The following is a 20,392-nucleotide window of genomic DNA, read 5'->3' as shown; positions in this document are numbered from 1 at the left end:
AACCATGGGAGAGTCTCCCTTTTAAGCCCAATTACGTCGTGGAGCCACGGTTGTTTCAAAGGCCAGTGGTAGAAGATGCCCTCGTTGATAAGAGACACATGTGTTCCATCACCGTGATTGAAACAAGGTTTTATTTATTTATTTTTTACCAAACTCCCAATGCAAAGAAGAAAAACAAACAATTTAATAACCTAATGACTAAATTCAAAATGTAAAAAAAAAAATGGGGATTGCAAGTTTTTATTTTGAGCTTTTATTCCTTAAGAGACTTGATTTTATAACAAACACAGCAAGCTTTTACATTTATTTTGCTTCTTTTTATTATAATTTTCTTTTTTACTGGACATCGTTTTGTCTTCTTGGAGTGCAACGCTGAAATCTTTAAAGAATTATCCTGACCATGGACTTCCAGACCTCCTCAAATCTGATTACAGGTCTGAAGAAACCACAGACAATACCATGGCAGAACACGTCGCTCACAGGACGACTCTCGCCAAACTAGATCTCAGTTCTCTCTAGATCTGCCAGAAAGGATAAGCATAATTCATGTCCTTTCCATATGAAGATTACAACTGTACATGTTTACAGTAAAAGAAAAAAGTAAAGAAAAAAAAAGATGGTTTTGACAAAAACAAAATTTATTTGTTTGGTCCATGTATTTGTTTAGCAGCAGTCGACCTTTGACCCACAGTTGTCTGAGGTTAGTTTTGTGCAAAGACGACCTGTTTGATCTTTCAGTTTACAGTAGAAAGGAGATATAATTCAACAGTTTATCAAACCAATTCTTTAGATAAAGCCAATCCGTGTTTTTCAAAGAACAATTCATCAGTTCTTTTTCATAACCTTTGACTTACTTTACTTTACACTACAAAAGAGAGCGTTCAGAACCATGTGTAACCATAAAAACGTCCCGGAAGTTCCACATCCAACAGCTTTCAACACGCAAAAAAAAACACATAAAAGGGTAGCAACACCGTACACAGCTGTAAAAGGGTTCCATCAATAAGGAACCCTAAGAACCCCAGGAGTTCCACAACCCTTTTCTTTAGGTGTGGTTAAGAACCCGCAGGTTCATGCATAGTAGCTGTACCTTGTCCGTTCTTGTGATATGTGGGATTTGTTTAGCTTGTACACTTTATTTTTAACAGGAAGTAATATTACCTCTCTGGCACAGTGCCCCTTTAAGGGATCCTGCACCTTTAATGTTAAATCATCTGGGCATTAAAGTCTTCTTTTGACTTACAAGCCATGACGTTTCTGGAAACATACAGCTCAGGTCAAAGATGGAGCTAGTTAAAGGATTGCGCGGAACCACAAACGGAGGGAAGGATGAGGAGGAAAAAGAAGAAAGAATGTTTAGTTAATTTAAAATTTCAGTCACAGGGAAATTCGGATTCGTAATTGTCCACACTAGAGACGGAGACTAAGACGTTTCCGTGTTTAAGACATCCTAACTGTTCTCTCTCTCTCTATCACTCTCTCTCTAATTTTTTCTGTCTCTCTCTTTTTCTCTCTCTTTCTCTCTCTCCTTTTCTGTCTCTCTCTCTCTCTCTCTCTCTCTCTCTTTCTCTCTCTCTCTCTCTCTCTCTCGTTCTTTCAGTTCATCATAGATTAGATTTGTTTGTTACCGACAATGGCTTTTAACAAGCACCACCAGCTTACAGAGGATATGAATGCAGTAAGATAAAAACGTCAACATAACCACAGACTGTACCTCCTGCTTCAGATCTTAGATTGGGACCATATTTTTCCAAAGGTCAAATGTCATAAAAACTGTAAGCATGCAACCATTTGGTAACAGAGAAAATGTTTTTCTGATTTACCATGCTACCTAAAGTATACTGTGTATGGAATAGTACGGAATATGGAATATTCCACATCTAAGGACACAAGAGATGTTATCTAACTTGATCATCATATTTGCTCCAAAAAAAAAATGTTATGACCTTGTGCAAAGATGTCTGATAAAAGACAAAATACATTTTCTTTCCTGTCAGTCTAAGAGCATTCAGCAGTCTCAGCAGTCTCTGAACAAATGATCATTTAAATACTGTATTTTCCTCATAGTTTACCTTAATAAAACCAAATAAATTGCAAGGCGCTACAGGTAACTATGCTAAACGTTTTCAAACAGGCTTTGAAAATGTCTATGGACTGGGGTGATAGATACATTGCTTCCATCAAATGGTTGCTATGATGTCTCACCAGTGTACTGTACAAGATACATCAGCAGAACCTACGTTAGCAGGACAACATTTGATGTGGGAGCGAGGGTGAGGGTCGGGGCTTCCTCTCCATACTCGGCCTACGCTACAGCGCCTCCCTGTTGTAGCGCGTGGCCTTGCTGTTTGCCTTTAATGGACTACTTCATAGTTCTGTAGTTCTGTTTGTACCTGTATGCGTACTTTGGTCATGTAAATTGACAGGTTGTGTATTTAAGGCAACTTAAAAGAGCTGGATTTATATCTGTGACTTTTTAAGTGCCGTGGGCTTAATTGTTGAAATGTTTACACAGAAAAATAGATAGGGCGAATATAATTAAAATGCATCAGGTGGCATTTTATATCTCTGACATATTCCTGTACTCTTTGTCCTTGCACTACTTTTAAAAAAAACTACTTAAAAAAAAACTACTTAAAAAAAAACATTTTTACTGATATGGATGCGTGACGTGTCTGAAATAGAATAACATTGAATACTCCCCAATGGATTTGTTAAAATCACTCAGCAAGACACAAACACACACACTCCTGCACACATACACATCATACCTCTAAAAGCACACAAACGAACCACCCCTAGGCAGTCATTTAGCTGTACCTCACGTCTCATTATCTGCAGTTTGTATCTCATTAAACGGACACTTAATGACCTCGTAGACTAGCAAATTACCATGGTAATTCTGTGTTCTTTAATTCAACTTTATTAGACACCTTTTGGTTTTCAAAGGGGGGGGGGCGGGGGGAGAGGGGGGTGCATTTAAAACTTTATTTTTCCAAACTCTCAAACAGACACAGCATTCGCTGAGACAAGTTCACTCGTCATGTAACTAGTCAATAAACCCGTTTGGTTGATTTGAGAGAGAGAGAGGTTCCTGTGATTAGGGGAGGTTTCTTTGGCTGACATCATGATGCAATTTGGGTTGTTTTTATCACTCTTTTAGCAGTTACAGTGTGGCTGTTCGATTTCCTGCAACAAAAGTGTGTAGGGCCATTAGTGTGGAGTAATTCCACACAGCGGGCTTCAAGTTGTCCATGTGATCTGTACAGTGGAATAAACACACAAACACATGCCTACACACGCACAAGCCCACACACACACACAAGCACACGCACGTTACACACACATAAGCACACATTCCCACATGCACACACAGAATGGAAAACCTGGAGTTTTATGTCTTGATTGTTTTTTACCTTGTTGTGGTTTGCATTACATTCTTTGGACATTATGAGGGAGAAATACCACAGATGGATGTGTCTGTGTGTGTGTGTCTGTGTGTGTGTGTCTGTGTGTGTCTGTCTGTGTGTGTCTGCGTGTGTGTGTTCTTTATCAAAGGCTCCCATGTTCCTGGCCATACAATGACTGGACTCTCCCTGCGGTCTCCTGTAATTGTAAGGTGGAGCTAAAGGCTTTCCAAAACTGGTCCAAGGTCACCTGCAACTCATACACGGATCACAAGGGACTATGGGTAGTGAGGCACTGAGAGTTAGCTACTGTGTCCTCCTTACATTAGCCATGTCAAGGTCAGGAAGAGAGAGCATGGTTCCACAAAAGCTTGCCCTCCATAGCCAAGACCCAGACACGCAGATCCTTCCTGCTGATGACCACATACTTAGAGTAATGTGTATTTTTAAGTTCCCAAAGCCATATGCCAGACTTTGTGGAAGCTAGACGCAAACTCTTGGCCAGAGTAAGTGGGCCCGATACACAAGTCAAACAAACAACGTGAATCCCACAGTAGGCCAGTTCTGATATTGAAAAAAGACTGTTTGCAGAGAAAAGCCAGCAGGGGGAAAGGAGGAGTGAAACAATTTAAAGTACTCCTTCCATACTTTTAAACAGTGTGTCTTACATAGGCTAAACCGAGTCGGACCGACTGATATCAGATAAACTAGATCAAAATTACATTATTGGTTTTTATAGCCGACTGAAAACATAGCCCAAAGGTAGGTGATTTGGCAGGGAGCAGCTTGTAATATGTCTAAGAATTGTTTCCATCTGGCTTGACTGCAGGGAACGCTCCTCTCTTAAAAACCTCAAAGTCAGAATGATAGAAAGTTTAAACGCGAGCGTTCATAACCTGCTCCGCTCTTTACCTCCGCCTACCCCTCCGTCCACATCGATTTGGCTCCACCGTACCTTAAAGAAGGATTGCGCCATTTCAAAGTTGCTCTTTTTTATATATTGCTTTTGAAATGTGGTATGATGTTGTTGGACACTGAATTGGAAAATGTAGTACTTCTGTCATGTTAACCCTTTTGTGGACCCCACCTTTGTGATTGTGACCGGATTTTTACCACTGTCATTATCTTATTAAAGGATTACAACGTCAATCTAGCTAGGGGGTAGCTCCAATGTAGCTCCAACACCAAGTGTTGGAGTCAATTTCAGTTTTAAATGGTTTTGTTGTGCAGATTTTGCAGTTCTGTTGCTCTCACCTAACATGACACGGGGTAATTCTGTGCAGTTATTAACTCTGTGGACTGACTGAGGGCATTGCCATGTCAAATCAAATGGTAAATGTCAGATGTCAAATCTTCATACACACAAAGACCCATTCAGTACACACACACACTCACACACACACAAAGACATGTGGTGCACAAAAACACTTTTATAGTGCACTAACACCTTCACACACACACACACACACACACACACAGTCAGTTGACCATGCAGGAATCCTTGTCCCAGAGAGCCGAGGCCTGTGCGCTATGAAACATGAGCCCCTGTTTAGCAGTGTGAACTGCGGGGGAAGGAGAGGGGGGGGGCGGCTGTTTTCTCAATACCTCCTTGACCTGTCGCTATAGATGATACGTGAGCGTTTGTGTGTGTGTGTTTGTGCGCGTGTGTGTATTCATGTGTGTATTTATGTGTGTGTGTGTATGTGTATATTTATATGTGTGTGTGTGTGTGTGTTTTCCAGTGGGGTGGTTGGGGGAGGGTTCCTCACTGTTGTGACTCTGACAGACATCTACAGGGGGACTCGACCCTCTCTCCACAACATCCTCTCTTCTTGCCCCCCTCGCTCCCTCGCTGCCTCGCTTCTCTCCTGGTACGGGGAGAGCAAGCTGTTGTTAATAATGAAAAAGAAAACTTCTCTTTTTTTTTTTCAAAAGAAAGGGATGAAAAGAAGGAGGTGAAACTGAGCAGCCCTGGCCGTATTATTTCTTCTCTGTATGGGAGCTGGCCTCTCGTGGACTCTCCGACGCTCAGGGAACAGGAGGGGGTCGCAGGCTCAGTGACCAGCACTGCCCCGGGGCCAAAGCAAATGATTTGCCTCTCTGAGGCTTCAAAGAGAGGCAATTACACTTAAGTAACCAAATGAATAGATAGCCCAGCTTGGCAGCAGTTTGAGAGGAACAGAGGAGGCCTTTGAGGGAAGAGGAACCACACCTCGGGACTAATATGTAACAGCTCGCATCACAGAGAACAGAGAGACAGAGAGCAGAGAAGATAAAGGAGAAAGTGTATAAAAAGAGAATGTGCTGCAACTGAGAAAAGGATATGGAGGGGGTGGGGGGAGCGGTTACCGGCGCCTGTCAAAAGCAAAAACAACAACAAACTTCTGAGAGGCTTTGAGTCTGTGTGCCTCATATGTTCAGAGGGATAGGGCTCATTGTGAGGGCACCTGGCCTGGTGACATTAAAGAAGTAGAAACACTGGACAGAGACCTCCCCAACCTCCCCAGCTTCTCCTTCCTCCACCCTTGGGGGCACAACGCCTTCGACAACCAACCCGGCCTGTGTCACATCACAACGCAGCCGTCCGACAGACTCGACACGTCCGAGTACGGCTGCTCGCGAGGAAAGGGGGATGGAAAAGGAGTCTTCTTCGGTCCACTAAACAAACTGACGTCAACCGACGCTTCCCGACACACATTCTGATGCTTTCTACTCCTACGATTAACTGCAATAGCCTCACCGCCCCCCCCACCGTCACCCCCCAAGCCCCCCCCCCCAGCAGCAATGAAAGGCAGGGATGAAAGGCCATTGAGCGGAGTGGAGACGGCCTGTTTGGCAGGAGAGCTCACCTGCAGAGAAGCGTCTATGGGCTGCATCGAAGGCCCAGCAGCTGCCAGGGTTGTAAGTCTAGGGCACCCAGTGGTGGGGGAGAAAGGGGGAAATGCCTGTGCCCTCAGGCCCCCTTCCTTTCAGGGCGCTGCGCTGCCACTTAGTAACAGAAGGCATGTGCCAAACTTGCAGAATGAGAATGAGAAGAATGGAGGACGAAAGAAGAAAAAGGGAACTCAGAACCTCCCCTCTCTCCTCCTCCCTATCTCCTTCTCCCTCTCCTTCTCCCTCTCTCCTCCTCCCTCTCTCCTTCTCCCTCTCTCCTCCTCCCTCCCTCTCTCCTTCTCCCTCTCTCCTCCTCCCTCTCTCCTTCTCCCTCTCTCCTCCTCTCTCTCTCTCCACCCCTTTCTCATTCTTCCTCTTTCGCTTTCACCCACATTCACTCTCACATTCTCTGAGTCCATAATGATCCAACAATAAATAAGAAAAGCACAATGGTGGAGTCAAAGATCCCCAGAACAGCAGCGATACCGCAACAACTGGCGATGCTGCCGGGTGGGGTGGGGGGGAGATGGATGAAGAAGAGGGAAGAAGATGAAGGGGGGCTGGGGGGGATTGGAGTCGGTTTATAGGGCTGAAGTGTGGAAGCCATCAATTATCAATCGGGGCCAAAGTTAACGTCCCAGCGGGGAGTGGGCATTAGGATGCAGATATGAGGGAGGCAGGGGTCCGCGAGCAGCAGATGCCCAGCGCAGCGGTCAAAAGAGCACGCGGGGACGCTAGGAGGGACATGTGCAATGTGGAGGGCTCGCTCCACCACTCTGTCGACATCACATCTCAGAGAGAATGGAGAGAATTAATGGGAATGATAATTGGTGCGGACACTGAAAAGATCCCATTGTCTGAGGGGGATAAAGAGAGAGTTTGGGGTTGTTACGGCGGCAGATAAACAAGAGCTTTATGCGTACGAGTCTGAGAGGTGTGTGTGTGTGTGTCTGACAGGCCTTCAGGCTCACAGTCCCCCGTTCTGTTGTAACTGGTCGTTGAAAGTAAACAAGATGTGTGTCGTATCATTACCTAGAAGTCATGTGATCAAGTTGTGTCGAGTGTCTCGTCCTTGCCCTGACATATTCCTGCAGTGGTTACCACAGCAACAGGAGCCACAGTACAGATAACTAGTCCGCCTGCAACAAATGGACATCTTCAGCCTCCTTCAGCCTAAACAGAAGCCCAGCTTTCCCGTATCCCTCCTCTAACAGGATTGTCCTCCACTCTTTCCCTCTTTCCTCTCCCCTCCCCTCCACATCCTCTACTCTTTCTGAGTTCTCAGCAAGATCCATCCCTTCAGGCTTCCTCTCCCCTGCTAATTTATACTAGCCTCTGGGCAATTTTCACAGTCAGAAAAGTGCAATTGTATTTTCCAGCTCATTAAGCAAAAAAGCACCAGGAAAGAGCTACTCCTGAGCACCCCCCATGCACTTTCCTGTCCGCCCTCTGGGGGGGAGAGAAAAAGAGCAGGGAGAGAGACAGAGAGAGACAGAGAGAGAGAGAGAGAGAGACAGAGAGAGAGAGAGACAGAGAGAGAGAGAGAGAGAGAGAGAGAGAGAGAGAGAGAGAGAGAGAGAGAGAGAGAGAGAGAGAGAGGGAGGGGGAGAGAGAAATATGGCTTGGTGTTAAATTTAAGTTGTGTGGAACGCCGTATCTGATTGTTTGAGAGCATCTGCTTGAATTTCAAGGGCCGTGGAGTAGTGAAGCAAACACACACACACCCCTTCACCTTTTTTTAAGCCAATCTCTCTGTTCCAGTCTCATTGAATAGAAACCCATGCTTGTTTGTTTGAAAGGGCCCCCTTTTCTTAACTTCCCACCCATTCCATTGTCGTAGCTTTTTCACGGGGAGGACTTTGTAATTGTAATCTCAGGAGGTTCAAGCACTCACATTTGTTCTGAACCTTGAGAGCTTGTAATAACATTATTACCATCAGACAAGTTAGTTCTGATGGTGACAAAGGTTGGTCTGGGAATTTTGAATCCCTGAAAGAACCATTAAAAAAAATTACAGTTTAAAAGATTGTAACTATTGCACTATAAAACGGAAATAATTGAGGTGTCTAGATGGGGTAAAAAATTGGTTTTAGATTGTTAAAGAGCTTTTCATGCAAATGATTGGAGTCCAAGCATCAGCATTCAACATATATTGTCCATTCATCGTTCCTAAGTATTATGTAAATGTAGTATAATTACCAATTCCTTTAAATGTTTCCTTTTAATCGCCAAACTCTCCGTGACATGTCTTTACGTTAAAGGATGTATGGAAATGATTTGTAACTTTCCATAACTGTAACTTTAACTTCAGTGATGCCAGTGCCTAATATCACATGGTTCATCATAGCATTGCTCATTGAGGTCAAAATATGACCTTATGGGAAAGTTACTCAACAGCAAGTATAAACATACTTGTGACAAAGATTATCGCAAAACCACTTTGGTGTCATCCCATGACACAAGCAATAACAGGGTTATGAAATTCTGTATTGTTGATAATTGAGCTTTAAAAGGTTAAGGATTCTCTTTTCAAATTTCCTGTACAGAATTATTTAATCACTAGGTCAATATGAAATAATGACTCCTTAAATATAAGTTTACTTCTCATTCATAAACAAATATGTCATGTTCTGAAAAAACTACAATTATCTTTGAGATACTCTGTGTAACCAGATTGATCTGTTATGCTGTCACAAGCTGTTTGGTTTAACTAGATGGAGACGGCTCACACAAGACCCATAGAGTAAATGCATGAAATGTCGATAATTCCACAATACAAACACACATTTAACTTCCCACTAATCCCAAAATTGACCTTAACTCTAAATCTAATTTAACGTGTTATCCCCAAATTGTTTTAGGAGCACTTAGTAGTTTGTGGATGATGTGAGAGTTTGTACATATTTGGGCTGTCTTAAAATAGGCTGTTGGCTTTTTCCCCCACTTTTTTATTTGTTTTTTAAACAAAAGATATATTTAGCAAACAACTTATTTGTATTATTCTCACCCATCCACTTACGACAACGCTCATATTTCAGCCAATACATTTTTACAAAGTGCCAAAGAGAATTTCATATGATATATACTAAATGTCTGTAATTTATGCAATCGTTTCTGGTTTCGGCTCAGCCTGCAAATGCAAGCCAACAGTAAAAAAGAAAATTGTTACCGTGCTGCCTAGAGTTTTCTCGAATATAATGCATTCTAACCCTGGCTGCTAAGACCACGTATGATTGTGGCGACATTCTTGGGTAAGCGAATGAGACCGCAAAGTGACCACAGTAAGTTTCTCATTCTGTTCTGTCCAACCTTGCTCGCCCACTCCTATTGTGTCCAGGCTTTCCTCAAGAATGCAGATTTCTATAGGCCAAACGCGAGCCAGACGAAAATGGAGAATTGCACTGTCACCTCTCGTGGGCTTTTCAGCCACAAACTCTGTTCTGTTGGCCGCTGTGTGTGTTGAAGAAACCTTCTCTCTCCCCAGCCTCAATAAAAACATCTGTTTGTTCCTGAGGTTGTTTACGATGGGGGGAATCTGAGTAAATACAATGAGGTGGTTTGTTGTCAACAATTACAATCAAGTATTTAAGTAAACAGTGTCCATTTCTTTAGCTGCATTTTCAGTAATTTAGTCCTTTCACTCTGCTGTAGAGGTGTTCTTTATTAGATCATAATTTCACAGTAAAATTATTATTAATTATTATTATTATTAAAAGTATTTTATTTATTTTTTTGAGCCTGAGACACTTTTTTTTTAAACTTTAAGCCTGAGACACATCAACACTTTTAAGAGTTTAACAGTAATTCTTTAATGGAAAACGACGTACAATTAACGATTGTGTTTCATCCACAGTTACAGAAAAGACCTCTCCCATCTTCCCATTTCTCCTGTCTTGTATACCCTTTTTCCTACAGTGCAGTGGTTTCCTACAGTTTCTCCCATTACCCCGGATTCATAGCCAGGCCTCTGTAATGTCACAAGAGGAAGTGGGCAGGAGGCCCGTCAACCAGTGTTTAACTGCAAACCTGAAGCCACTCTGATGTGGATTCATTCAACTAGTTAAGTCCAATGAAAGGTCAATATGTTTTCCATTGCACTGTGGATCCCTACACAGTGCGATGAGAAGCCCTTTTGGCAATGCCTTTGAAGATACGGTGGCTTTGTCACAAAAGCAGATTTTGACGGGGACAATGAAATTGGACAATGAAAATGTGGCTTGAAAAAAAAAAAGGATCGTTACCTCTTGGTGCACCCGTGTAAAATGGGGAGGGGTTCTGGCCTTGATGTTTGAAGACGGAGACCACAGCCATCATAGGTTAGTGACAGTTACGCAAATGTCCCTTCTGGTCACTTGAGGACATTCGATACTAATTGCTCCGCAGAACAACAGATAATATAAATCGAACTCCAATTTTCAGTAAATGAGTAGGACCTCGAATGACATTGGCCCCTTCAAAGCACTTCTAGGTAAGTAACCATATCAGGCAAATATCTTTCTCCATCCAACATCATTCTGGCAGCTTCTTCTAGGCTCTCTCCAACTGTCAGAGTGGGAGATGAGAGAGCGACAGTGAGAGAGAGAGAGAGTCAGAGAGAGAAAGACAGTCAGAGAGAGAAAGAGAGAGAGAGAGAGAGAGAGAGAGAGAGAGAGAGAGAGAGAGAGAGAGAGAGAGAGGGAATGGTGTGAGGCCCTATAGGCTTTTGGCCCCTTGTCTTCTCTCTCTTTGCGGTGTCAACGGCCTGTCCATCTCTCTCCAATACCCTGTGGCAGCTTCTCTTTTGTGTCACGACTGTCAAACCATCTCACAGGTATTGGGTTCCTGGCCTCTGTCATGCTCTGTAAATGATGTGTTTGTTTGTCAGAGGGCTCTTGACGCAACAGGGAATAGGCACATTGTTAGCGGACAGCTTGAGTCAGCGACCTTTACTTCTGTAACTGACTGTGTGGGTCCATCGACTGTGTGTCGGCCCTGGACTTGAAATTAATCATCTGTCTTCACACACTGTAGCTAATGTAGGCTGGATTTTTTGTGTGCTTATGAATTTAAGGCGTGGAGCAGCCCCGGATGGACTCTTACGGCCATCCAAATTGTGAGAATTTTTGGCTGAAGTCTTCATTAAGAATATCCTACTGCAGGTTTCCACACCAGTCATCTTACAAAACCCAAAGAGCTTAGAACATTAAGTATGTTTTCTCACATTGCTAAATGGGCCTCAACTTGGCCCCCAAGCTTCACAAAGCAGTAGAGTGGTTTCACCGAAGCATGAGAATATTAAAAATTGGCCTCATGGACGGTCCAATAGACAGGCACTTGAGAGAAAAAAAAGAAGAAAAAAAGTTTTCATATCTGGTGCCGGCATGTGGTGAAGGGAAAAGTGCTTCCCATCTCTCTCCGACCTTGAGAAACGGATCTGCTTTCAAACTCGCTAACGATTCCTGACAAAGTTCATTCCCCCGCACGCTGTTACAGAAATGACTTCTGCTGTCGATAGGAGAGGGGGGTCTGAAACCAAAGCCAACGGTAAAACACATCGGGGGATCATGGTTTAACTTGAACTTGTGTCGACATTTTACTGGGTGTGCGTGTACCTGTATCTGATCAGATCTCTGTACTGATCGTTGTGCGCTACGATTCGGGTCCCGTCCCTCTGTCTCGCACGACAGTTGGAGGGAACAGATGAAGTGGAGGGTCGGCTACACAGTTGCTGGGATTTAAACCCAAAACATCTGGATCAGGAGAGGGGCTGGCAGAGGGAACAGAGGTAGCTTGTCAAGAGGTGGAAAGAAGAAGCAGACTCAAACTTTTTTTCTTGGAGAAATCGAGGACCATCATTCGAGATGATGGTGGTTATGTCGAATTGGTTTTCAGGCTGTGAAAACAACTTGACATGTGTAATAGTGTGTCTCTGACTTGTTTTAATGGTGTACCTGGCTTTTAAAAACATATGGTGATGCCCTGTCACTAATCTGTCTTGGAGAAATCAAGGACCATCATTGAAGCTTCGCCTAACCCTAAACCAACGTGCCATTCACATTTATCAATTATTCATCCTTTAATTAAATTAAGATATAAATTGAAGTGTTAAGAGTAATGAGTAAAGGGGGGGGTGAATGAGAATGACAAGAAAGAGACAGAGAGAGAGAGAGAGAGAGAGAGAGAGAGAGAGAGAGAGAGAGCAAGAGAGAGAGAGAGGGAGAGATAAAGAGAGAGAGAGAGAGAGAGAGAGAGAGAGAGAGAGGGAGAGGAGAGAGAGAGAGAGAGAGAGAGAGAGAGAGAGAGAGAGAGAGAGAGACAGAGAGAGAGAGAGAGAGAGAGAGAGAGAGAGAGAGAGAGAGAGAGAGAGAGAGAGAGAGCGAGAGAGCGAGAGAGCAAAGGATACGTTTCAGGTGCTGATACTGGAATGACCACAAATGGGGAGACCATGGCCAACCAATTCATTAAAAAGACAACCCCATCTTGCGACTCTGTACTTTTGCACTTAAATTGTGTATCCGATCCTGCCGATGATTGTTGCAGAGTCACATGCTTTCAGTGGGGTCTCTGGGATAGCTGGGACAGCTGATGCCAGGGACCCCATCTTGTATTAGCCTCAGGGGCAGCATGTCAAGTATCTTGTCAGGTGAGCATGAAAGATGCAGGGTTTGGAATATACACATCGTGACAGAGTGGAGTCAACCTCTGCTTTTTGCGAAGAAATGTGTTCGAGTAATAAAATCCATCTGATTACATTTCGGCTTTCGTTAAAATGGCACCCCCCTCCCCTCCCCTCCCTCCCCTCATCGCTGCGGTGACAGGGCACACATAATCAACTGTAGAAAAGTCAGATGTGGATTGTCATTCTCTAGTACAAGCACCGTGTTAAATTAACCAAATACATGTGATGGACATTACCCATTGTGTCATTGTTACCAAATATCCATCTTCTAAAATAAATTCAGCAACCAATTTCTGAAATAAGGAAAATAATTTGTGTGTTTTTTTTTATTTATTAACATGATGTTTCTTCTACAGACAATTGCATACTCAATGACGATTTTTTATGATTAAATGTCCACAAGTTGTAGGCCCTATACATACCTACATAATGCTCATTCTATTTATTCTTATTTTTATATAATTATCATTATCATCAAATATGAGAAAATCCAGGAATGTATTCATACCCAAACCTCTTTCCTGCAACAAACGAAAAAGTTAAAGATCCTTTTGATGTAAAAAAAAAAATAAAATAAAAGTTGTGTCCTTCCAGTAATGCACTGGACTATGAAGTATTTCGAGGACAATTGGTTAAGTGGAGTTAACCGTTGCCTTTTCTCCCCGAGGTAGCTTCCTTTTTGATCCCGCCGAGGCTGGCGCCTTCCAAAACACAACTTGTCTGGCTTATTAAATAGTTTGACCTGAAGAAAAAAAACGCCTGTTGATTCTCAACTGAGACTATTGTGGGCCTGAAAGCGTCCGTGACAGGCCTTAAATTGCCGTAATGCTGTGTGACCAACAGACACATCTAATCGATTTCTTTCTTCATTATATCTGTTTTTTTTTCTGTTTTCGGTATGTAAATGTGTTTGTTTGTTGAATTGTTAAGATGCTCAAACCTACTTAACCTTTTCGAAAATTGATAAACAATTCAGCTAAACAAGTCAACTCTTAATAACTCTTTTCCCTTTATTGCTCAAATTCTTAGTTAGACTATCAAGGAGTTTGTTTGAGGGTGAGATTAATTCATTGAAAGGTTCCAACGAAGCCTCGACTAATGGATATAAATACTCAAGAGGCCTCCCCACTGGTTAATTGCGCTAAAATTGGTCCACTTTGTGTTCCGCGGAGACAAAACCCCTTGAGCTATCAATACCCCTGCACCGCACGGGGTCTGTACGATTAACTTCTCGTTTTCTTTCAAGGGGCCTCTTGATGTCTCTCAGAAGGCAGAGGGCCAATCGAAACGAGAGCCAGGGACGTCATGAGGGCGACTTGACGAGCTGATTGGCCGGCCCTGAGAAGGGGAACACTTTACTGCCTTTTTATAGACGACCCGATCTCGTGCACTTCGCTACTGGGCACTTTTCTGACAGCGAGAGGACACATCGGACACTACTCCATAGCACGCGATTTCTCAAGCTGGTCATACGGAGGTGTATGGCCCCTTTACCACTGCATGATGAATCCGACACTGGGGTCTCCGTCCCACGAGATTAAACAGCATCCAAAGGAAGAGTCGGATACAGAGAGCGAGGAACTTCAACCCAAAGATATGACGACCGACAAAGGATACAAAATTAAGACGAGCAGTCTACCGTTTAGTGTCGAATCGTTGATTTCGAAGAAAACGACCTGCCGGACTGTCTATTCCTCGTCGGAGTCGCATCTGGTCCAACCGAAGCCCGTTGCAGCGCAAGGCGGACAGTTTTCACCCAGGACTTTTTACGCGGACAGGAAAGTTTCAGCAGAGAGCTCTCTAAACGCCCCAGAGAGCCCTAGTGACGACAGTCCCGAGTTTTGTGAGAAAGACCAGAGCACTTGGTTCCAGACGTCCTCTTTCTCAACTCCTCCTCGTAAGTTGTTCCTTTAAAACCGTAGGTTGTTGTCGCAAGAAAGTTGTGGACACTGATCATTACGTTGTGCCTATAACACTACTCTTGTTTTTGTTATTGCTGGTATTTTCATATGTAAGCAGTATTATTATTGGCTGAACATATCATATGATTAGCTTATCATGTTTGGGCTGTAGGCTCATAGGCATTTAAATATTTACCTTTCTTAATATTCTCTGTACATATGGACTCTTTCTTTGAAAAAAGTTAAATACAAATTTGTGGGGAAACGTCGCAGAATATGAATGGACAAACTGATATTTCCTAACATTTTTTCCCAACTTGTGTCTTATCTCAGGAAGCTCGAGCCCACCTCCATGTACTTTAAGAAAGCATAAAAACAACAGAAAACCTCGAACGCCCTTCACTACCTCTCAGTTACTGGCGCTGGAGAGGAAGTTCCGACAGAAGCAATACCTGTCCATCGCGGAGAGAGCCGAGTTCTCCAACTCCCTCAATCTGACAGAGACACAGGTCAAAATCTGGTTCCAAAACAGGAGAGCCAAAGCCAAAAGACTCCAGGAGGCCGAGTTGGAGAAGTACAAACTCGCATCGAAACCCATCTTACCTGCTTTCGCTCTCCCATTTCCTTTGGGCGCACACATGGGGTCCCCGTCTCTCTACGGACCTTCCAACGGCTTTCCGAGGCCCACATTACCGGTCCCAGGACTTTTCAATGGACCAGTTACTTACGGAATGTACTATTTGTCTTAGAATACTTATTCTGAGATTGTTTCTAATATCTTAGATATTATGGTTACAACTACACTTACTTTAAATATGAATCTATTTTTTTCAAATGGTATGAATAACCCATTTTTGTATCCCTTTCAATAGATAATAATTGAAATATTTTTTGGGCCAGTAGAGGCCTGCCAAGATAAATGTGAGCCAATGCCATAATCGATTTTTTAATAGACCAAAATTATATTCTTTTAATATTTGCCACGTTTGTTTATAATAGTTTATAAGAACATTTGAGAAATTTGCATACATGGGTGTCTCATTTTATAAATTCTCATCGATTATGCACACGCTGGCACTATAAGCCTTAAACCACTTGCCTTAAACAAACATCTATGTATCATCTTTATATTTGATAACCTGTTTTTAAAATGATCATATATCCCTAACTAAGGTTCAGCATCACCGTGCGTAATTTCCTTGCGTAATGAGTGCGTGAAGCAACAAAAAAGTACTTAAAGGCTTTGCAGTTATAAAAGTGCCTTGCAACACAATTTTTTTGCTCACTGTTGATGTTTATCTGTTGACTGTGTTTTCACCGTTGCTGTTCAATTGCAAACGACCAGTAGGCCTATAGCTGAGTGTGTCTATTTGCAATTCCTAAGTGTCTTTTAGGAAATTGAATATATTCCCATATGGTTGGGCCGTTTCAACGATTACACTGTTGCCTTAGAGACCAATTTCGATAAGAGAGATGTATGAAATAACTTTTAACTTTCCAGAAATGTGCTGTATTCTTGTAATTAAAATGTTTAGTTTTTACTTTTCCGGCAACATTGCCAGGAAACTATGCAGAATTCTCGGTATTTATTAAATATCTTTGTATCTGTACTGTGTACATACATGGTCCCATTTTAATTATTCAGTTTAACTTGTATAAACTGAAACCAGTAAATAAACAATGTTTTTTTCCGTGTTGAAATGATTGGGTCTTAGTTAATTGCAGCGCAACAATTGTATCTGAAACGGGCACTTTTTGAAATTGTAGTTTACTCCTGATTTGTATTTCGAAACAAAAATGTGCTTGAAAATATTTACTTAAAAATATAGGCTACCACTAATTTATTTTCGTGCAGGCGTATTTAATTTGACAAAAAATAAGGATAATTTACGAACACATTGTGTGTGGGTCACCATTTCCGTCCATGATAACGGAATTACTTGCTCAAATTTAAATCCTATTAATTAACAATTTACGGCAGAGCTGAATAATCTCCATTGTATGGGCCACTTGAAGTGGTTAATTTATTTTCCAGAAGAAATTAAAGGCAGTCAAATAATGATTAGGCTATTTTTACCAGACACTGACGTGATTCGTTAGGACAACAGTTGCCATTAAGCAAAACGACTTGTTTCAAAGCTTCAACGCTTGGCTGTTGATTTTGTAACCATGGACTTTGGAACCATGGACTCGGATCAGTTCATGTTGTAAACGTTTTTGTTAATAATTATATTTAATAATACATTGATTAATAAAGGCTAAATAAATGTTCTCAACTATTAGCTACAGGAAAATTGTCCCAGATTCTGTTCTTTAATAAATGGTCACGTGATAAAACACATGTATCTGAAGGTCTTATTTAATATGACATTAAAATATGACGGTTTGGGGGCTTATTTGAGGACTGAGCTTAACATTTCCTGACTTGGGTACCAGTTGCGAAACGTATCTGCAGAGTCCAAAATTGCTTGCGATTATCTTCCAGTACGATAGAGGGCAGCATTATGATAAAGCTGAGGAATCTTATAACAAATAAGTCGACTTCCACACTTGCGCAGTGAGCGTGGACATCTCGGACATTTCGCTGCTAAGGTGAGTTGTAAGCCCGCTAGCTTCTGTACTAGTATACATTGTATTTAAATGTTATTCTGACATTCAAAGAGACGTTTACAACTTTCGTGTTTTGATGCGTGCATCGTATATGACCAAGCACGTTCAATTTCCTAACTTGCATTAGTCGCGACAGAGAACATTCTGACCTTGGCTTTCAAGCTACGTTTAAATGAATCGGCCCGTCACGTTTTGTGACATGCTAGCCAGCTTTGCTGAATTCAACAATTAAAAAATAACATGTTGTGCGAGTTCCTACATTAAACGTTTCCGGAGGGCTTGATTTGAACTCGCTAGAAATAGTTGTTTAAATTGCGAGTCACTACCGAGTAATAGCAGATACTTACGTAACCTACTTAACCCAAACACTGGCAAATGACCTACTGTATTAAACATGGCTAGCTCCGTAAATAGCCTTTTAAGACTACCTGTCACATTGTTACACTGGTTGACAGTACTGGCAATTCATGAGCTTATACTGTCAGTCAGCGGACTGAATTCCAATTCACTTAAGACTCTTCTCTGCCTATGTACCCCGCAGATGGTGAGGACATCTATTCGCCGCGCGGCCCTGAAAGCCATTGACTGGGTGGCGTTCGCCGAGCGCGTACCCCCCAACCAGAGGAGCATGTTCAACGCCCTGAAGACCCGCAGCGATGCAATCTCTGCCAAGTCAGTAGCCAAGCTTTACCCCACTCACCAGTTATTTCCTCATCCATTGTTTGGTCTCTCAGTCCCTCACTCGGAGGCGCAGACTCTACCCCCACAAACACACACCAAAAAGGTTTTTCTGTCCGTCAGTAGCGCCTTGTTGACTTATTCTCCCTCACTCGCTTAACAGGCTCGCTGGCCTGCCAGAGAAGCCCGTGGAAATTGACTGGGCCTACTACAAGACAGCTGTAGCTAGGCCTGGCATGGTAGACGAGTTTGAGAAGAAGGTAAGGCCGAACAAAAACTCACCTGACAAATATCTGGCTTCCACAGCAGTTAGCAGGGGTCCCATTATTGTCCACCTTGCTCTCGACGCTCGCTAGAAATTTTACCAAAATGTCAATATAATACAAATTAAAAATGTTATGTCACAGAATTGTACTTTTATGTATAGATACACACCTATATTATAACATTCCAGTTTTAAAATCCCATAAGGATATGCCTAGAAATTGTATTTTCCTGATTTTAGCAGTTAGCCAGGGGGTCCCATTATCGTCCACCCAACCACTTTCAATGAACAAATGTCAAGTTTGCAGATGGCAGATGCTACACATACGGTTTGAGAGTGTATTTACATACTCAAATCTCAAAATAAGAAGCTGTAATTTTGTGGGCAGCAATATAAGATGTGTACATATTGATGAGTTGCTTTCTTTCGTTGCTGCTGCATATCTTCTTTAAGAAATTAATGGAAGAAACTGTTGTGGACGATAATGGGGTCTGGAACGTTGGCGAGTTTGAATGGACGATAATGGGGTCGCTTACTATAACATTGTCGGAACACATGAGTTCCTGCTTCACCACCAAGTCAGGGTAGCCTGTTGGTCCAAGTTTTCAATCAGCAAAGATACAAGTCAAGCCACCTTCTTGATCTCTCTTCTACTGCTGGATTGGTTCTTCTGATTTAATTGGTTAATTTGCATCCCTACATCATCCCTTCTCTTCTCCATCCCTACAGTTCAGTGCTTTGCAGATACCTGTGCCTGTTGACACACAGACCAGTGCCATTGATGCACAGGAGGCAGTAGCGGTGAGTGTTTAAAATCTCGAGATTATTATATATATATATTTTTTTTTTATCAACCCAGGTCTTAGTTAAGTGTTTTGGTTGTCTGGATCGTGGTCTTTTGTGGTGACCTTTAACCTTTTCCCCACAGGACAAAGCGGCCGCGGCCTACATTGAGGCATCCAAGGCTCGCATCACTCAGTATGAAAAGGAGGTGATTGTCTAAAAAGTGTTAACAGAATTCACTAATTTACACACAAACTCTCACACACTTATCAAGTACTCTCTCCGTTCATCCCTGATCGCGCATTTCTCTCTCTTATACTCCTCCCATCTCTCTCTCTCTCTCTGTCTCTCCTTTTTTATTTTATTTTTATTCATTTTTACAGTTGGAGAAGTTCAGGAACATGATCCCCTTCGACCAGATGACCATTGATGATCTCAACGATACCTTCCCAGAGACCAAACTGGACAAGGTCAAGAATCCCTATTGGCCACACAAGCCCATCACCGACCTGTAATCTCACCAAAAACTAATTCAATAAACACCCCATATTTTACCGAAAACTCTTGTGGATCTGCATTTTGTTTGGGATTCTGTGTAATATGTTCATGTAGTTTTATTTTTTTCCAGACTTGCAGCATTGATGCAGAATTATTTATTTGCCACTAGGTGGCAGTGTAAGCTCATTTTAGACTGTACCTCGTTGCTCCATGAACGGAGAAGTCAATACATTTCTCCACAACTGTGTTTATAAAGGGATAGACAATATGAATATTTTTGCTTTATCAGAACTATTTTAAATATAGTAGAGTAATAATTATATTTGATGTAACTTGAAATAATGGAATGAGTCACTTAAGCACTACAGTAATGTGTCCACCTATGTTACATTAATGGAATAGGGGGGGGGTGTAATAATTTTCCCTTTATCTGGTATTTGCCAAAGGTTTCCAAGGCCATCCCCAAATAATCAGAGTATCTTATTCAAAATGTTACGTTTGACTATTAACAGTCCCAAGTATTTTATCAAAGAATTGTTACCGATAACCAACATGACAAACTTCATGTAGTCTGTTGTGTTCATTGGTTAGCTCCGTCGTCATTCACTGATGTAAACACCAATGAAAAAATCATCGTGACTGTGCCCTTCTCAATCTTGCACTGTGGTTGGCTTGAATTTGTATGTTTACTTAAAAGTAGGTGGGATATATGGCCACT

The 20,392-nt window shown here is 42.2% G+C and overlaps 2 protein-coding genes across 2 annotated transcripts; both read left to right on the top strand.

The window, feature by feature from the left end:
• The first annotated feature begins 14,417 nt into the window (after positions 1-14,417).
• On the top strand, positions 14,418-16,527 carry msx1b (muscle segment homeobox 1b). The gene is given in 3 exon segments (XM_084685359.1): positions 14,418-14,434; positions 14,436-14,836; positions 15,174-16,527. Coding segments are annotated over 3 exon segments (831 nt in total). The 5' UTR covers positions 14,418-14,420; the 3' UTR covers positions 15,590-16,527.
• Positions 16,528-17,292: 765 nt separating this feature from the next.
• atp5pd (ATP synthase peripheral stalk subunit d) lies at positions 17,293-19,737 on the top strand. Its single transcript, XM_084685120.1, has 6 exons — positions 17,293-17,432; positions 17,992-18,122; positions 18,292-18,388; positions 19,123-19,194; positions 19,322-19,384; positions 19,560-19,737. Exons 2-6 carry the CDS (start codon positions 17,992-17,994, stop codon positions 19,689-19,691), a joined length of 495 nt encoding a protein of 164 aa, XP_084541246.1. The 5' UTR covers positions 17,293-17,432; the 3' UTR covers positions 19,692-19,737.
• The last annotated feature ends 655 nt before the right edge of the window (positions 19,738-20,392 follow it).

Source organism: Hypomesus nipponensis, chromosome 21, assembly GCF_054491055.1.
Source record: "Hypomesus nipponensis isolate SF chromosome 21, ASM5449105v1, whole genome shotgun sequence".
Taxonomy (NCBI): domain Eukaryota; kingdom Metazoa; phylum Chordata; class Actinopteri; order Osmeriformes; family Osmeridae; genus Hypomesus; species Hypomesus nipponensis.
This window is presented reverse-complemented; position numbering and strand designations above follow the sequence as displayed.